The 19,534-nt window shown below is 44.6% G+C and overlaps 1 protein-coding gene across 1 annotated transcript in view; it reads left to right on the plus strand.

Annotated features, from left to right (window-relative positions):
* The window catches only part of TLCD3B (TLC domain containing 3B), a 126,104-nt gene extending 110,743 nt beyond the window's left edge, over positions 1–15,361 (plus strand). Inside the window, exons 4-5 of the mRNA XM_033946558.1 lie at positions 286–381; positions 14,695–15,361. Of these exons, the coding sequence (XP_033802449.1) occupies positions 286–381; positions 14,695–15,033 (435 nt within the window). The 3' untranslated portion in view covers positions 15,034–15,361. The remainder of the gene's footprint in view (positions 1–285; positions 382–14,694) is intronic.
* Positions 15,362–19,534: the final 4,173 nt, after the last annotated feature.

The following is a 19,534-nucleotide window of genomic DNA, read 5'->3' on the forward strand; positions in this document are numbered from 1 at the left end:
AAAAAACATTGACAAAAACAAAACAAAGAAGAATTAACATCCCCATAAGTAGCATAGCAATATTAAATCAGCAACATGTATATAGTAGTAACTAGGAAACAAAAGAGAAAAAAAACCTTCAATAAACTTGGTGGAAACTGGACCCTGGGACTGTTGTTCTTAGGAGCTGAGTCTTTTACTGCTTCACTCGTGAATTTCATAACACTCTCTCTTTCTCTCCCTCTCTCTCTCTCTCCCTCCCTCCCCCTCCCATCTCCTTCCTCTCTCTCCCTCTCTCTTTCTCAGTTCTGGAGGCAGGGGAAGGGAGATTTCTTCCTGGGCTGCATGCTAATGGCAGAGCTGAGCACACCCTTTGTCTGCCTGGGAAAGATCTTGATACAGGTAAGTGTGCTGGAATTCAAAGCAGAGAAGAAAAGTCAAAAAATGTTAATTTTTGTTTCAGTGAATACTAGCCCTTATTCAGTGGCGTAGTAAGGGGTGGTGGTACGCCCCGGGCGCCATGTTGTTGGGGGCGCCGGCACCCCTCCTTCTCTCCGCCCCCCCCACCTCTTCCTACTCCTCCCCTCACCACACGTGCGGCCCCCTTCTTTTCTATATCCCACTCCCTTAGGAAATGTTGGATTAATGTTTGCATCCTCTACAAAAGTAATATCTCATGTGAAGATGAAGAAGTCTAATTTCTGATTTTTGAACCACAAATTGAACCACATACATTGTTGCGGGTGAACAACTTGAACAGAACTTAAAAAAGAAAAGCTTTGAATTCAATGTATAAATTGCTTGAATTCAATGTATAAATTGCTTAATATAAATTAAGCAATGAAATTTTAATTTATTCAGAAAAAAAAAATTGTAATAGGTAAAATCAATCTCAATTGTGAACCTAAAATTCAATGACTTCTTTGCAACTGCTTCTCATTCATGATTTTGTCAAAACGTGGAACTTTCTTGCTGACTGTAATCCACAGGCCTGCCTGTGGATTCAGGCAATTCCTAGATCCTATTATATAAACGGAGCAATAATTGTATGTTTGCATGGAAGTCTCTGAATTAGATGTTGAAAACAGCCCTATGGATCATACAAAATACAGCTATCAGACTTATCACAAAAGCAAAAAAATTTGATCATATCACTCCTCTCCTCAAGGAGGCCCATTGGCTCCCGGTGGCCCATAGAATAATCTATAAGCTCTGCCTACTTACATTTAAATCCCTTCATTTTAAATCTCCGGCATTCATTTATAAATTACTAATTCCTTATTCTTCTAACAGAACTTTAAGATCAGATAAACAGCGATTATTAACAATTCCTTCGTTAAAAATAATTAATACACGTCGACAATACATCTTTTCAGTTACAGCGCCCCAAACCTGGAATTCTCTCCCTATCTATTTACGTGAAGAAACTAATTTGGATAAATTCAAAAGCAATCTTAAAACTTTTTTATTTAACGATGCTTTTATTATTTAAATTTATTCGGTTTTTTCTTTTATATCTTTACAAGTTTCAGAATCGATTCATTTTATGCTAGAATAATTTTTTTTAATCTTTTTCCCTTTTATCCCACCCATATGTGTTTTCCCTTATTTGTTTTTTATTCTGCTCAAATATATTGTAAATTCTCCCCCTACTTACCCTAATGTTTCCGATTTGTCCTGTAATGAAATTGTTCTGTCGTGTTTGTTTGTTTTTTTGTAAATTTTATATATTGTAATTTTAAACTTGTGTTAATCGCTTTGAAATTGATAAAGCGATCAATCAAATATATATTAAACTTGGAAACTTGGAAACTTGAATCTACGGTTTTCAGGTATGAGAAAGCAATTTAGCTAAGTCTGGAGTTCAGCAATGGAAAAAGATTACACAGGAAACAACGTATTTCCCTGCTGTGCATTATAGGGAATGCTCATTAGAATACAAAGAGCTCCTCGTAATGCGTTAGCATAGGATTCTCGGTGGCTGCTACCAAGGATTGGTAGCAGCCATGGAGACCCCTTTTGTGCATCACCAGGAAAGTTTCCTTGCAAGTAAGACTGGTAAAAACAGATTTACTTGCAAGGAAACTTTTTGTGCATCAGGGCTCTAATCTTTCTTTCCATTTGTTGGACTCTAAAATGAATATGTACAAAAGAAGAGAAAGGAAAGCAATTAGGCAAATAATCTACGAGAGCAAAGAACTAGATTCACTAAACTTACCGATCCTGTAACGAGGATTGCAAAATCAGTTTTACTGGTTTTGCGATCATTCCCCAACCCCGACCCAATTCACTAAACAGCTTCCCCAAAAATCTCCTATCCGATCCGATCCACCCATGCAAATGAGGGGAAATGGCATGCAAAAGTAGGAAGCGATCGATTCACTAAGCAGAAGAAGAAACACCGATTGGGTTTGCCAATCTGAAAAGAAGCGACTGCAAAAGACTAGTCGCATACTATCCTTACTGATTCTCCTGCCCAGAAATAACAGTATCGAGGTTACAACCCCATATAAAACAACCATTAAAATTAAAAATAAAACTGTAAAATAACTTTATATATGTGTAAGAATTCATTTCTGCTTTATATTCTGTAAAATGTATATTGCGAGCTCATGGTTTTAACACACGGTTTTTACCCGCGGGTTTAAAGCGTGTTGTGTTCAATAAATGTCCATAATCTGGCTACACAAAAAAACGATTCACTGCATCGGTCACAAATCATTTCTTTTAAAAAATGTCCAAGTATTAGGGCCATTTTCAACTTGCCTGACCATGCTTGCTGCTTTTTTTTGAGAGTGTACAGTGATAGCAGAGCTGGTTCCTGAAGAAGGGGGATTTTCCCTCGAAACGGAGCCCCATTGGACAGGTTCAATTTATGCTGGCTACTCATTCATTTACTCCAGATTTCTACGGAGAAGCTAAGTACCTATCAACTTTATGTTCAGCTTGTGATTGTGCTGGCTTGGCTGACTTTGGACGCTGCTGCACCCTTGGATGAGGGACAGAGACAGCCTAATTAGCTTATTGATTTGTTCATTTAATTATTTAATTAATTTTCACTTTTAGCACACTGGTTTGTGCACTAGTTATTCACGTCAAATTTGCACTTGGGTTAGCCCGGGGATGTTTCACGGATAATACACTTTTGGGTGTATGACTGTGACAGCTGGTGCATTAGGGGCTTGTTCCGCACTGCGGGCTGTGAGACTGAGGGCTTCCCATTCACTCAAAAAAATTTTGGCAGGTTGCTTTCGTTGGGCTGTCTCTTCCCCTCACCCCTTTTCTTGGGTCAGGGGAGACTTGTTCTCTCAATATATTTTCAGTACTCCTCTTACTGGATTTTTTTTGCTGCTCCAAGTATTAGGGCCATCAAACTGCAGCCACCCCTCCCCTTTCTTTAGAGATTGCTTGACGTGCAGGAATAAACCCCGCCCACTAACTACATAGTAAAGGACGAAGAGCTAGCATATGCGTAAATCGCATCAATAACCAACAAGGATACTCTGCACGTGCATTTCAGTCCCTCTTATAGCGATCCGTGGGCTCGCTATAGGGCGTGCGTCCGATCAGATAATTTGCATACAAAAAAATAGTGAATCAATCGGTGTTTCAAAATCGGCCAACAGCAATTGAATCGCTATTTTTAGTGAATCTGGGCCAAAGTGAAACAGTTGTAAAAATCTTCAATGGATTTCATACACTTGGGGCTCCTTTTACTAAGGTGCGCTAGCGGTTTTAGCGCATACTACATTGCCACATGCGCTACAAGCTAATGCCTCCATAGAGCTTGTGTTAATATTTTTCATGTAGCGTGGGGTTATCGCGCGCTAAAAACGCGATAAAGAGCCCTTGGTCTCCTCTGCACACTGCTTTCTTCTCTATTCTCATATATGTGTCACACTTCCTGGCAGTTTGATTTTGCCTTTTACCTCTTTCAAGGTCGTCAATCCTCTAAAGTTGTATTCTAGTTTCTAATCAAAGTAAACTCTCTAATTCACTCCTCTCACTCTCTTTGGCAAACAAATATGTTTTCTGAGCTCTGATCACACTTTCTCCTAATCTGTCTCTCCTCAGTGCTCCCTTTCTCTTAGATCAGGCAGATCAGGTAATAACCAAGACTGAGCCTATTTCTGTCAGTCTCAGAACTCACCATTACTCCCAAGGGTTCAATCCTTTCCCCAATTACTGTAAGCTAGCATCAGCTTCACTCTGTCTCTCTCCTTTGATCTATCCCTCCTCTTCTCTCTGGCACTTTGGTCCACAGCTGTCCCCTGAGGCTGTCCACCAACAATCCATGCTCAGTTTAGTCTTTTGGGGGACAGGCCGCTCTCCTTTCACAATGTACTAGAAGACAGCTGTGGACTAGTTTGACAACTCAAGGCTCATGTGGTCCCCAAAGACGGGGTGACCCATCTTGTGTGATTTGACTTGCCTCTTCACTGGATCATCTCTGGGGTGGAAAACAAGTCGTGTCCTTGAATTCAGAGTTTTATACTTCCCTTCAAACGTTAAAGCGGCCATTTTCCCGGCATATAGCACCCCTGTTCAGATTTGACTGGCACCTTTCTGATGCAGGGACCTAGAATGTTCTTCCTACAACTGCATATGAAAGCATATTTTGGCAGCCTGCTACTCTAAAAAATAGCCTTTAAAAAAGTTGCCTACTCACTAGAAAGACAATGACATGAGCTGAAAACAGAGAATGACAAATTAAAGTGGAAATTACTTTTCTTAGTCTACAAAACAGATTAAAACAGCAGGGGAAGAAAGGTACTTTTTGATACTAAAATCAAATCCAGATTCAGAAAGTCCCGAGAGTATAAGATGTCTTGTAATTGCTCAGTCCCTTGGGGTCAGTTGTTAACTCACTCTTAACATATTGATCCCAGAATATAACATACTGGCTGGTCATTTTGTTAAGAAAATAGATGATTTAGAGCAGGGGTGTTCAACCTGCAGCTCCATGAAGTATTTTGTGCGGCCCTAGTTGAGGGCGATGCAGTGTTTTCCTCTGCTGCCCCTGGTTGTTTACCGTCTTGCCGGTTCTCTCCTCTGTCTTTGTGCAGCGTTTGCGCGGCCCCAGAAACATTTTTTTCGGCCAATGCGGCCCAGGGAAGCCAAAAGGTTGGACACCTCTGATTTAGAGAGAGAGAGAGATGGGGATAAATTTAGACATATGTCAGGCTTCAAAATAAATTGAGACAAATGAGGTATGTTGAGTATTAATCTGCCTGAGAGAATAATGAGTGGCCTGAAATTGAATTTTCCATTTTGTTGGGCCCAGGAGAGTATTAATTGTTTAGGAGTGCAGGTAATTTGGCTTGGAGCCAAAAGATTTGTCGAGATGGTCTGTTTATAATTTATCATGAGTTGGATATGTGGCACAATAAAGAAATTAATTTTTACCCCCCCCCCTGATTATGCTATTTTATTAAGTCACAATCTGTGGACATACCAAACAAGAGATTAAAACATTTCAACAGCAAGAGTTCTGGTCATATGTGGAATCCTTTGTAAAAATCTTTATACCTTTATACCATTTTCACATTTTATTGTCTAAAAAATACAATTCAAAATGCTTGAAGTAAGAATTTGTTTCTATGATCTACACAACATAGAAAGAACAATTATAGAAATGATTATAAAGCAAACCCAAATTAAATCTGTTTCTATAAACTGCCTTAACAAGGCCCACAGTAGATTAAACAGCCCTCTTATGTCCGATCACAGTAGAAGAGCTGATTGGAAATACTCCATGGAAAAGGAGTATCAAGTTGTTTCTGTTATATAAAATCAATCTGAAGTAAAAGTCTAAACATACTGAACACAAAGCTGCCAAAGAATTCTGAGATAAAGAACTTAAGAATAGCTTTACTGGGTCAGACCAAAGGTCCATCGAGCCCAGACACTGCAGCCAGATCCTGAAGGAAAACCTGTTCCAGTCTGCCATAGACCTAGAATTGGGTAGAAGATTCTGCTTTCAGCTGAACAATGATCCTAAATACAAATGAACAAAATGAACGTGATATTCCTTGAGTGGCCTAATCCATTATACGAAGCACAAAAAGAAACTATTGAGACCGAAACCCTGACTCTATATCGTTCCCTAAAATATTGGCACTGACTAATGTGGCGCTAAGAAAGATTCTATAAAAGTTAGGTGCCCTGTATAAAATCAATTAACGCTACCTAAGCAGTGTTAGGCATCGCTAGGTGTCCTGACTTTTAGACGCACCATATATTTGCCAGGGTTTTCTTGGCTTAAATGCCTGTGCCGTAGTTAGGCCTACATCAACTATAACACCCGTGATCTGCCCCTAACCATAAAAACATATGAATAGCCTGCATGCACGGATTTCTTCCATGTCTGATGCGATTTGAAGAGGCTTTTCAAAACCCGGACAAAGTGCTGGGTTTTGAAAAGCCGTCCGGGGAAATCCGGACATCTGTTAATCCTACACCATGCCACTTTTAGATAGGCGCTTTGGACAAGGCACCAAACTTCTAGCAAATCATGCCTACCAAGTTAGGCACCTGTCAATTCCAATTAACATCAACTATGAGGTATTAAGTGTCAATTAAGCCTATTAATCAATTGTTTGGTGCCTACATCGGCTAGGTAGGTGGACTTTATAGAATTTGCCCTTGAATGCATAACACTTTGATATCTTCACTGCTGGTGAAAATAGTTACTAGATTTATTAGACCAGAGAGAACAGGAGGGATCAATCAGCAGACACATGACCCCACCCAGGCTGAGTGAACATAAGAACAGAGAACATAAGAACATAAGATTTGCCGCTGCTAGATCAGACCAGTGGTCCATCATGCCCAGCAGTCCACTCACGCGGCGGCCCTACCAGCATATGTTCTGTTCTAGCAGGAACTTATCCAACCTTTTCTTGAGTCCCTGAAGGGTGCTTTTCTCTATAACAGCCTCCGGAAGAGCATTCCAGATTTCTATCACTCTCTGGGTGAAGAAGAACTTCCTTACATTTGTACGGAATCTATTCCCTTTTAACTTTAGCACGTGCCCTCTCGTTCTCTTCACCTTGGAGAGGGGGAACAATCTTTCTTTCTCTAGTAAGTCAATTCCCTTCAGTATCTTGAATGTTTTGATCATGTCCCCTCTCAGTCTCCTCTTTTCAAGGGAGAAGAGGCCCAGTTTCTCTAGCCTCTCATTGAAAGGCAATTCCTCAAGTCCCTTAACCATTTTTGTCACTCTTCTCTGGACCCTTTCGAGTAGTAATGTGTCCTTTTTCATGTACGGCGACCAGTGTTGGACGCAGTATTCCAGGTGGGGGCATACCATGGCCTGGTACAATAGCATGATAACCTTTTCAGATCCATTTGTGATCCCCTTCTTAATCATTACTAGCATTCGGTTTGCCCTTTTCACCAATGCTGGTATGAATGTAGGGAGACGGGAACAGAAACCATGCTGTACAGATGAAGATGTCATGACAAAACACGAGCACACCTTTCTGGAACACTAATGAAGATTTCATTAGGTAAAGTGTCAAGATTAAGCTTACCTAGCAATTTCTTGTAAAGATAGTCAAGTTATGGAATGGGATGATTCGTTGTGGCCAGTTCAGTGCGGCTGTTTCATTGTGGCCCTTTAAAAGAGGGCCGTTTCAGTGTGGCGTGCTGAACTGTTCTAGGCTCATTGTTGAGAAACAGAGATGGCCAGGTTATCAAAAGCAAGTAGCATTTTACAGTTTCTAAAGCACTATAATCACATTATAAACCCATAAAATGATACTGCTATCCTGTCGCATCTTTCTCACTTCCCTACCCTCCTTGAGACATTGCAATGCTTTTACCATTCGCTTAGATCATTCTACAACTGTCCTGATCAGATCTTCAAGAACCAAAGAATGAATTAAGTTAGTCTGATAAAAATAAAAATCATTTTTATTTAGTGTTTTCTTTCGTTCTGGGATCTCAGAATATTTTCACAATGCATTACTGAGTAACTGAAACTTAACCTACAGCACAACCCATATGCACCCACAGAAGGAGAGCAAAGGGAGGGAGAGGGAGAATGCCTGTCTCCGTTCACAGCTCCGGCCCTCCCCATGGCACTGAATGATTGACGCCGGACCTGACCCTGCCATTTGGGAGCCCCCGCTCCCCACCTTACCCCCCAAAACTCTCCCTTCCAAGCAGTGGCGTACCTAGGGTATGTGGCACCCGGGGCCCATCATTTTTTGACACCCCCCCCCCCCTCATAGAAAAATTTTTTTTTTTTTTTTTTTGCAATAACCATGAAATGGAATAAATGGTCAGAATAGAAACAGGCAGTGAAAATTTTCTTTTATTGAACCTCATATATGTAACCATTATTCCAAACATAACATAACATAAATTATGTCGGAATTGTCATGACATCAGAAGTACATATGGAGTAGTTGCAGGTGATGCTTGGGACAGTTCTGATTATGTTAGTTTGGTTTTATGTGTTTTTTGAATAGAAGGGTTTTTATTTCTTTTTTAAGGTTTTGTAGTTTGTGGTCGAGGTCAATAGGTTGTAGAGTTGGGGGTCAAGTGTTGCAGCTCGAATGGCTAGGAGGTTGTCGAACAGTTTTTTTCTTTTGACGTTTTTGGTTGGAGGGTGTGTGAATGGTGTGTGAGTTCTCCTATGTCTGTTTGAAGTGGATTGAATTATTTAGCTGAAGAAATTAGTTACCCCCCCATTCCACACACATTAATTCTCTTCCATTTTTGTTCCCATTATAAAAAAACACTGATAAGTTCCCAGGAAAAAAATACATTAAAATAAGAAGTGAAAACAAAGGCCCCTACAGATGAGAACATAACATAAGAATAGCCTAACTGGGTCACACCAATGGTCCATCATGCCCAGTAGCCCATTCTCATGGTAGCCAATAGTGCTGCCCGATTCAGAGAAAAATATTTCATTCGATTCGATTCACCCTGTTGAATCGATTTTTCGATTAGATTCACTGTTAATGACACCGCTTTTTAAGTTTAAACAAAGTATAACAATAAATTTCACAACAACAATAAATTTCACAAAGTACTTAAAAAAAAAAAAAATCACATTTTTCCATTAAAGCAGTTCTGGAGACATTTGCTTGAACAGTCTTTTTTCCCAGTCCATAAGCAAGCAATATGAAAAAGATTTCCTTAATTATCTACTCAAACATTTTTGCTATTTACTTTCATTGTACCTAGACTATTATTCAGTAGAAAAAATTTAGTTTGTTCAATCAAGCAGAACATTCACTCATAGAAGTCCAATGTCCACACAGGATTTGATTGAACAAACCATATTTTTTCTACTGAATAATAGTTTAGGTATACTGAATAGCAAAAATGTTAAAGCCACACAGAAAAGCAGTAAAAGTCAATAGGTTCTCCAAGTGGGAACAACCTGATGTCTCAGCACTTGAGGAAAAGACCACGTAATAATGTTTATAAGATAAATCATATAAATGATTATACTGAAGCAGGGTGTCCTCAGCGTGAGAGGTAAGCGAGAGGAGAGAATTCTCCAGTGCTTTACACAATAAGGCTCCTCTGCCTGCAGTGCACACCATCATAGGACACCTCAGGTGTGCTCAAATTAATCAATGTGATAAATTAAACAGTGATAAACAATTGGTCAATCACAAGAGTGCAAGATCAAACAGGTTGTTCCCACTCAGAGAACCTATTGACTTTACTGCTTTTCTGTGTGAGTAGATAATTAAGCAAATTTCTGATAGCCTACAGAACTGATTCTCACCTTCCATCCCCAGCCCCCAAGACTTACCAGACCCCCCCTGCCGATGCATTTACTTACTGCCTGAACTGGATATTAAATCGTGGGGAAGAGAGGAGAAATGCGGGGAAAGAGCCAGCCAAAACTAGTATTTGTTGCTGCTGAGTGCACCAATCCAGGGCAAGCAGACGCTTCCCCCATGTCTTAATAACAGACAATGGACTTTTCCTCCAGGAATTTGTCCAAACCTTTCTTAAAACCAGCTACGCTATCTACTTTTAACATAACTTCTGGCCACTTCATTTTTAAGCTTAGATCTTTCCTTCCAAACAGAGACCTTGCTAGATGTCAAATACAGCACAAGGTAACTTCACATGGACTTAACTGTGCAGGAAATGAATCTCCTCATACACCCACCATATAGTGCAAAAATGTGCAAAGGTCTGTTTTTTTCTTTCGATCACTACATAGCCTAATGCCACACAAGCAGCGCTGTTACAAACATATTCTGAAGGTCAATGCTAAGGTTGACAAAGTTTCCTTCCTTGGACCAGAAGGAGATACTGACAAACCACTGGAAGAGATTCTAAAACAACTACCCAGAAATAACACCCAAAGACCCACTCAGTGTGTGAACCAGTTGAGTGGAGTGGACTAACTGGGGGTGGAAATGGGCCCAGAGTTTGCTCAGCAGAATTTCCCAGACTACCTCTTCCTCTCAACACACTGACATGCTACCACCACCACCAACACTAGGAACACCTCACCGAGTATGCCAGCAATGCTTATAAACTTTATAAAACACATTATTATATTTTCTTATAAAGCATATATTTTAACTGAACTCAGCCTTGCCATTCACAAAAATAGAAAAGTTCCCATTTCAAGCTGTCTCATGTACACTTTTCAAATCTAACATATTGTAATCACAAAACAGAAAATAAAATTATTTTTTCTACCTTTTGTTCTCTGATCAATATTCAAATCTTGTTGGTCCCAGGATCTTGTTGTCTTGCTTGCCAGGGTCTCCTTTCTCCGTGCTAACCATCCGTCTGCCATCTCTGTTCTCCCCTTCCGTTTCCCTTCCCTCTCCCGGAGATCTGGCATCTTTCCTTTTTTTTGTCTCCATCCACAGATTCACCTTTTCTCAACTCCCCACCACCCCAGGATCCACCATCTCTCCCTTTCTGTTCCCAACTATCCTCCTATCCAGTATCTCTATCCCCCCTCCACACCATCCCCTGTTTCCAAGTTCTCTCCCTTTCTGTTCCTTCCCTCCCTAAATCCCATTATGCACCATCTCTCTCCCACTCCTCTGTTTTTAGACCCATTATTTCTAACCCCCAAAGTCTGGCATATGCACGTATCTTTGAACCCCCCCTTCCCTCTCTCCCTCTGTGTACTTTTACACCAGGACCCCCCTCCCCCGAAGGTCTGTCCCCCCTCAGAAGGGCTACACCCCACCCCTGAAGACCTGCACCCCCCGAAGGACTTTACCTCCCACCCGAAGGTCTGTCCCCCTCTGAACGCCTAAACCCCACCCCTGAAGGCCTGCACCCTCCCCGAAGGATTGTACCCCCCACCCGAAGGTCTGTCCCCCCCTGAAGGCCTGCACCCATCCCGAAGGCCTGCACCCACCCCGAAGGCCTGCACCCCCCCCGAAGGCCTGCACCCCCGAAGGCCTGTCCCCCCCCCTTGAAGGCCTGACCCCCCCTTGAAGGCCTGCCTGCTTGTCCCCCCTTGAAGGCCTATCCCCCCTTAAAGGTCTGCCTGTCCCACCCCCTTGTAGGCCTGTCCCACCCCCTTGTAGGCCTGTCCCCCCTTAAAGGTCTGCCTGTCCCACCCCCTTGTAGGCCTGTCCCCCCCTTGAAGGCCTGCCTGCTTGTCCCCCCTTGAAGGCCTGTCCCCCCCTTGAAGGTTGGCACCCCCCCAAAGGCCTGCACCCCCTTGAAGGCCTGTCCCCCCCCCCTTGTAGGCCTGTCCCCCCCTTGAAGGCCTGCCTGCTTGTCCCCCCTTGAAGGCCTGTCCCCCCCCCTTGAAGGCCTGCACCCCCCCTTGAAGGTTGGCACCCCCCCAAAGGCCTGCACCCCCTTGAAGGCCTGTCCCCCCCCCCTTGTAGGCCTGTCCCCCCCTTGAAGGCCTGCCTGCCTGCCCCCCCCTTGAAGGCCTGCACCCCCTTGAAGGTCTGCACCCCCCCCCGAAGGCCTGCACCCCCCCGAAGGCCTGTCCCCCCACTTGAAGGCCTGCCTGCCTGTCCCCCCCTTGAAGGCCTGCACCCCCTTGAAGGTCGGCACCCCCCCTGAAGGCATGCACCCCCCCTGAAGGCCTGTCCCCCCTTGAAGGCCTGTCCCCCCCCTTGTAGGCCTGCACCCCCTTGTAGGCCTGTCCCCCCCTTGAAGGCCTGCACCCCCTTGAAGGTCTGCACCCCCCCCCGAAGACCTGCACCCCCTCTTGAAGGCCTGCCTGCCTGCCTGTCACCCCCCTCCCCCTTGAAAGTCTGCCTGCCCGCCCGCCCGCCCCACCCTGAAGGCCTGATGCCCCGACCCACCCCGAAGGACCATTCGCCCCCCTGGCCTCCCCGCACTACCTATGAAGCAGCCGCAGCAGGATCGCGACGTCAGCTATCTTTGCGCTGCTTAGGAGCTGCTTCCTGCGCCGGGCTACCTTAAGCTACTGCCCCCCCCACGCCCGAAGGACCACTCGCCCCACTGACCTTCTAGCACACCTATGAAGCAGCCCGCAGCAGGATCGCGACGTCAGCAATCCCTCAGCTGCTTGGGCGCTGCTTCCTGCGCCGCGGTCCCGCCCCCTCCTCTGACGTCAGAGGAGGGACGGGACCGCGGCGCAGGAAGCAGCGCCCAAGCAGCTGAGGGATTGCTGACGTCGCGATCCTGCTGCGGGCTGCTTCATAGGTGTGCTGGAAGGTCAGTGGGGCGAGCGGTCCTTCGGGCGTGGGGGGGGACTGAGCGGCAAGGCCGGGAACACCCCCTCAGGGCTGGTACCCGGGGCGGCCCGCCCCCCCCCTAGGTACGCCACTGCTTCCAAGCAATGGAGCCCCCACTTACCTCCTTCCCCAGCACTGGAGTCAACATTGGGGAGTCCTGCCACTCAGCTGATCATGGCTCCGGAGCTGCAATCAAGATGAGCTGGCAAGGAGAGCAAGGGCTGCCTGCTTAGCTGTGGGGAATTTTTTATTTTTTATTTTTTGGGGGGGGAGAGGTGCAGTTGTTCTGTGTTTTGTGTGAGTGCACAATACATGCACAACAGCTACCAGTAGTTCCAGAGCTGCTGTAAATATTTCCCCATAAAAGAGGGGGGCTGTTCCCTTTAGAGCATCACAAGGAGAGCTCATTAGAATACTAATGAGCTCCTTGTAATGCATTTACATAAGGTTCTCAGTGGCTGCTACATGGATCGGTAGCAGCCACAGAGAACCCTTTTGTGCATCAGAAGCTGAGCTTTAACGAGTCTGACCAGCACTGAAAGCTTTTGAGCATCGGAGCCAAAGAGGTTTTAGCTTCTGTCCTTTTTATCTTACCTTTGCTCTTCTGTTTGAGAAATGGCATTCTTTTCCTTCTTTGAATTTTATAGATTGTAAACCACATTGTTATATTTCATGAGATAGCAGTACATTAAGATTAAACCACAGATATTTCAACTACTTCAAGAACTGAATTGCAATTAATGCAAAACTTGGCAACAGTTAATTTTTAGGTTTCATAGATATGATAGAGTCACACCCAGGGTTGGTGTTAGGGGTGGGCTCCCATGTCACAGGGGGCCCCAAACCTGCCTGAAGTTGAAAGAGGGACAGCCTGCGAGAAAGCTTTAGGGCCCCCTCCCTAACTATACTTAGGAGGTAAAATATTTTTTCCTCCCCCTCCCCCCTCTTTTTTATGGGTGGTGGGGGAGGGGGGAAGGGGAATAAGATTAGGTATGTAATATGGAAAAATGTTGAACTATGTCGTATCTGTTGTTTTTACTGCATCTTTATTAAGATGTTCAATAAAAAAATATTCAAGTACAATCTTTGGGCTCCTTTTACAAAGCTGTGGTAGAAATTTTTTACCACAGGCCACCTAGGGAAATGCTTTGAGACTCACAAATTCTATGAGGTTGGAGCATTTACCTCGCCGGCCTGAAACAGAAACCTCCATCGCAGCTTTGTAAAAGCCAGCATTTGCTTTTGTAATTTAGGGGTTCTCCTCTAGCATTGATATCGACACGAACTGGTAGTTTTGCATTTTAATAAAATGTTTTATTTTTATCGTCTATTAGGCCCCCTTTTATCAAGCTGCATTAGGATTTTTTTTTTAATCACAGGCCACTGCGGTAAAAGCTCCGACACTCATAGAATTCCTATGAGCCTCAGAGCTTTTATTGCAGAGACTCGCAATAAAAAACCCTAATGTAGCTTGATAGAAGGGGGCCTTAGTGTGGTTTATTTGTTGGTCGTTTTTTTTTTTTTTTTGCTACTATTTTTTTTAGCTGCTTTATGTAATGTGATTTCTGCTTTGAACTCTTATTTAAAATGAAAATGATAAAAGTTTAATTTAGGGGTCCTTTTATTAAGGTATGCTAACTGATTTAGCACGCGCTAAAGATTAGCGCACGCTAAATGCTAAGATGCCCATAGGATATAATGGATTTAATAAGCGGACCCCTTAATTTTTACTTTAATTTAGAAAACTTGCTACAGAACTGTACTCTTGCATTTAAAGCAAGCTAACAGTAAAGTAATGTTAACAGTAAAGAGATGGAGGCAGTTCGGCAGGGGAGAGAGGAGGTACAGAATAAGAGGTTTGGAGGATGTTGAAAGAGAGTATTTAACAGGTCAGCACCCTTTGGCTCTGGATTGTGGGAGGATTAGGGCCACAGTTGACCACACGTCTTCATGGATAGGCCGAGGCATTACTTCCTTGTAGCTTTGAAACTGCAGTTCTAGTGACTCATATTGTGCGTTGTATCTTTCCCCCATTTCACAGTACAAGAAGCAGCATACGCTCCTGCACAAGGTGAACGGTCTCCTCATGCTGATAACCTTCTTTATCTGCCGCATCCTCCTCTTCCCCTACATGTACTGGGTTTATGGGCAGCGGGTCGGCCTGGCCCTCCATCAGGTGCCCTTTTCCATCCCACCTGAATACACTATGGGCTCTGCTGTCCTCATGGCACCTCAAATCTACTGGTTCTCCCTCATCTGCAGAGGAGCCTATAAACTTTTCAGGAGACCCTGGGCCAAGGATAATCAACAGGCTGTGAAGAACGGGCATACTATGGACAGCCACCAAGACCAAGTACAAGGCCCTGAACCTATAGACTGATGACATAAAGAGGGGATACAAAGCCTCTCTAAATTTCTGCAATCTCCAACACTTTCCTTATACCACCTTCCCCAGAACTTTACCAAAATAAAGGCTCAACCAGGATGAAAGATACCAGAAATTTCTTAAAGAGGTGGGCCAAACCTTTCTCTAACAGAGGAGGAAACGGTGGCTCATTTTTAACCTCCATACTTTTAATTAGACTTATTTATTTATTTAAAGTAATTTATAACCCGAACAATAAAGGTAGGTATTTAAAACTAATGATATATAAACACCCTTACAGTCGTGTGGTAATATGCATAGAATAACTTATGCATGAATTTTAAAGGGGATAGTGCAGTTTTAAAGGGGAGGGTGAGGGGGCCTGTAAGAGAGATGGGAACATTTTAATTACAGAGAAATATTGTGCCCCATCTGCACATGATCCTATAAACATTTATCCATTCCTAGGGGTTTGCTGCACCCAAATTTTTGGTTTGACTTTTTAATCATTTTTAAAGATTTATTTTAGAATTTTATTTCATTTTGTGATGGGCATAAATGCATTGTTCACACATAACATATACGTAAAAACTGAATTCATATGTTGAAAGATTTTACATGCATAAATGAAATGAAACAAACAAGAATTTGGCTCACAACCTTTCTACCAGTAGCTCAAAGCAAGTTTCATTCATGTACAGAAGGTATTCTTCTATCCCTGGAGTGTTTATATTCTAAAGCAGGGGTAGGGAACTCCAGTCCTCAAGAGCCATATTCCAGTCGGGTTTTCAGGATTTCCCCAATTAATCTGCATGAGATCTATGTGCATCCACTGCTTTCAATTGGGGAAATCCTGAAAACCTGTCTGGAGTATGGCTCTCAAGGACCGGAGTTCCTACCCCTGTTACTAAGCTGCGGAAAACACTGGCCTTAATGTGCCCTTACACCAGGGGTGTCCAATGTCGGTCCTCGAGGGCCGCAATCCAGTCGGGTTTTCAGGATTTCCCCAATGAATATGCATTGAAAGCAGTGCATGCAAATAGATCTCATGCATACTCATTGGGGAAATCCTGAAAACCCGACTGGATTGCGGCCCTCGAGGACTGACATTGGACACCCCTGCCTTACACAGATCATTCCCACCTGCTAATCTAACCTATAATGTTCAGTTACCCACATCATGGCTGATTTTCTTTTTTTTTTTTATTAATGGCTGTGTGGCTAATAATGCCATTAGCATGCCACCATTTTTTTTAAATTACTGTGGGAGCATTTATCATCACCTAAGAGGGGTTGTTGAAAAATTATCAGCCCAACCAAGAAGAGAATGACATCACAGTGGAGTAGCAAGGGGGGGGGGGGCAGTACACCCCAGGTGCCATGTTGGTGGGGGTGCCGGCACCCCTCCTCCTCTCTGCCCCCACCTCCTCCCCTTCCCCCATATCTCTAGTTGTTCACCACCACGAGCAACAACTTTAATGTGCTCCTCACAACCACGTCATTTCTCCTGCTGACGTCACTTTCGAGTGCCGGGCATAGAAAGTGACATCAGAGGGAGAGCCAATAGGGTTGCGAGGGGCCTGTTGAAGTTCTTGTTGCTCATGGCGGTGAACAATTAGAGGTACTGGGAAGGGGGGCATGCACGGCAGGGGAGATTGGGAAGGAGCGGGAGCAGGTGGAAATGAGGGCAGGGGCCTGGCACCACTGCTCTGGGCTCTCACTCTCACCGTGTTGATTGAACCACCGCTCTCACTGGTGGTTCAATCAATGACCTGAAAAAATGTCAAAAAACATAGAATTTTGTTTCTGCAAATTAGCACTTAATGAAATAAGATAACATTCTTTTCAGCTACAGTGACAAAATAACGTTCAGAATTTAGGAAGCTGGTTGGTTGGGCAGAAAACTTTTCTGCACCCTCTCATATTTTGTAGGCATAAGTGCTCCTGTGCTCTCTGTGCACTGACCAGTTAGCATACAAAATGTACAGGTGCTAACTGGTTAATGCAAATGCGCTTTCTTTCTGCCCCTGATAACCCCCTCCTCCCTGAAAAAAAATATTTAACACATGCAATGGTGTAGTAAGTAGGGGGGGGGGACAGATCATCCACTCCCAGGCACCAGCTTGGTGGGGGCGCTGACACCTCTCTGCCCCCCCCCCCACCATGCCATGCTTGTGCCCTCCCTTCCCCAAACCTCTTTTCATTTTCGCCAGTGTGAGCAACTTCTCTGGCCTTCTGCTCATGCCAGCCTGGCTCCCCTCTGAAATCATTTCCGAGTCAGGGAGCCAGGAAATGATGCCAGAGTGAAAGCCACTTGCGCGGGCAGCAGGCTGGAGAAACTGCTCGCGCTAGTGAAGATTTAAAGAGGTAAGGGGGGAGGGAATGAAGGGCACGAGTGTGGCGTGGGGAGTAGGGAAGCAGCAAGGGGGGCCCTGGGCACCTCCTACTAGAGAGCTGCAAGGGAACAGGGATGACAGGAATCCCGCGGGACCCTTTGGGTCACGGGGATCCTGTGGTGACGCCCCCTAGGGTCACGGGGATCCTGAGGGGACGCCTCCGAGGGTCACGGGGTTCCTGCGGGGTTGGATGTGAGGCTTGCCTTCTCCCTACCTGCCCTGCTGCTGCATGCAGCCGATCGGAACGGAAGTCTTCCACGATGTCAGCGCTGACGTTGGAGGGAGGGCTTAAGCAAAGCCCTCCCTCCCTCCGACGTCAGCGCTGACATCAGGAAGACTTCCGTTCCGATCGGCTGTGTGCTGCGATCGGCAGTAGTGTACTAAGGGGGGGGGGGGGGCGGGGAGGGCAGTCTGCCCCGGGTGCAGCCACAAGGGGGGGTGGGTGCATAGCCGGCCAGGTCCCTTTACCTTTGTGGCGCTTCCTCCGACAACAGGCCCGGTCCGACAAACCTCCCTGCCCTGTAGCCGCGAATCTAAATTACTTTCTTACAGCAGCTTCAATACTCCAGCTGCTGTAAGAAGGTAATTTAGATTTGCGGCTACAGGGCAGGGAGGTTTGTCGGACCGGGTCTGTTCTGTTGTCAGTCGGGCAGGGAAGCGCCACAAAGGTAAGGGGCAGGGAGGGAGAAAGGGAGGAAAGGTGGAGTGGAGAGGAAAAGATGCTTAAGGTAAAACTGAGGGGGGGAGAAGGACACTGAAAGCACTGGGGAAGACAAAGGGGTGGAGAAGGACGCTGAAAGGACATGGGGAAGATGGGGGGGAGAAGGATGCTGAAAGGACATGGGGAAGACAGAGGGGGAGAAGGACGTTGAAAGCACATGGGGAAGACAAAGGGGTGGAGAAGGACGCTGAAAGCACATGGGGAAGACAGAGGGGGGGAGAAGGACACTGAAAGCACATGGGGAAGACAGAGGGGGGAGAAGGACGCTGAAAGGACATGGGGAAGATGGGTGGGAGAAGGACGCTGAAAGGAAATGGGGAAGAGAGAGTGGGGAGAAGACGCTGGCAGGGAAGAAGACAGAGATGCCAGACTATGGGGGAGCGGAGAGAAGAAGATGGGTGCCAGACAAATTTGGAAGGGGGGAGAAAGGGAGAGGCACGGTAACAGAGCAAATGGAAGACACAGAGAGAAGAGAGATAGTGGATGGAAGGAACTGAATGAGAACATGAGGAAAGCAGAAACCAGGCAACAAAGGTAGGAAAAAAATTCTATTTCTTTTTTTTTATTTTTTTTTTTTTTGCTTTAGGATAAAGTAGTATATTAGTTGTGTTGATAAAAATTTATAAACATTAGAGGCTTTGGTAGAAACCCGTTTACAAAGTATGTATTCTTCCCAATTAATATTTCCAAATTAATAAAGTATTTTTGCTTATTTATAAATGGGTTTCTACCAGAGCCTTTAATTCAGTAGCATAAATAAATGAAATAACTATTTCTGTAGTTTATAGGGACGGGTGGGGACGGAGGGGATTCCTCGCGGGGACGGGTGGAGACGGAAAGGATTCCTCGCGGGGACAGGTGGGGACGGAGGGATTCCTCACGGGGACGGGGCGCAACTCTCTACCTCCTACCCTTGCTACGCCATTGAGCACATGGTTAATATGTGCAAATTCAAAACCTAATGCATGACACTTTAGCATGTCTTGCGTTAGTCCACCTTTTGTTGCATTTGGCATGCTTTAGTGCCTAACTTAGCTTAGTAAAAGAATCCCTAAGAAGTCCTTTCATTAAGGTGCAATAAAATAAATGGCCTTACCACACCTTTATGCAGGTTTTTCCCACATGCTAAGGTCATTTTTACTGCCACCCTAAAATGGTCTATTTTCTATTTTTTTGTATGAAAGGCCATGTGCTAATGTGGCGACATGAGGATTTGGCTCCACCTATGTTGTAGGCAGTAAGGGCTGACTTGGTATTCCAGCACTAACCAGTCATTGTGCCCTGATGTAGATGTACTGTTTAGCTCTGGAATGCCCACTCTCTGTTCCCTGACACGCCTTGAAAAAAGTTAAAATATGTTTTAGCACACAGTTAACACATACATTTGGCAGTTGTCACA

Source organism: Geotrypetes seraphini, chromosome 5 (genome assembly GCF_902459505.1).
Source record: "Geotrypetes seraphini chromosome 5, aGeoSer1.1, whole genome shotgun sequence".
Lineage (NCBI taxonomy): Eukaryota > Metazoa > Chordata > Amphibia > Gymnophiona > Dermophiidae > Geotrypetes > Geotrypetes seraphini.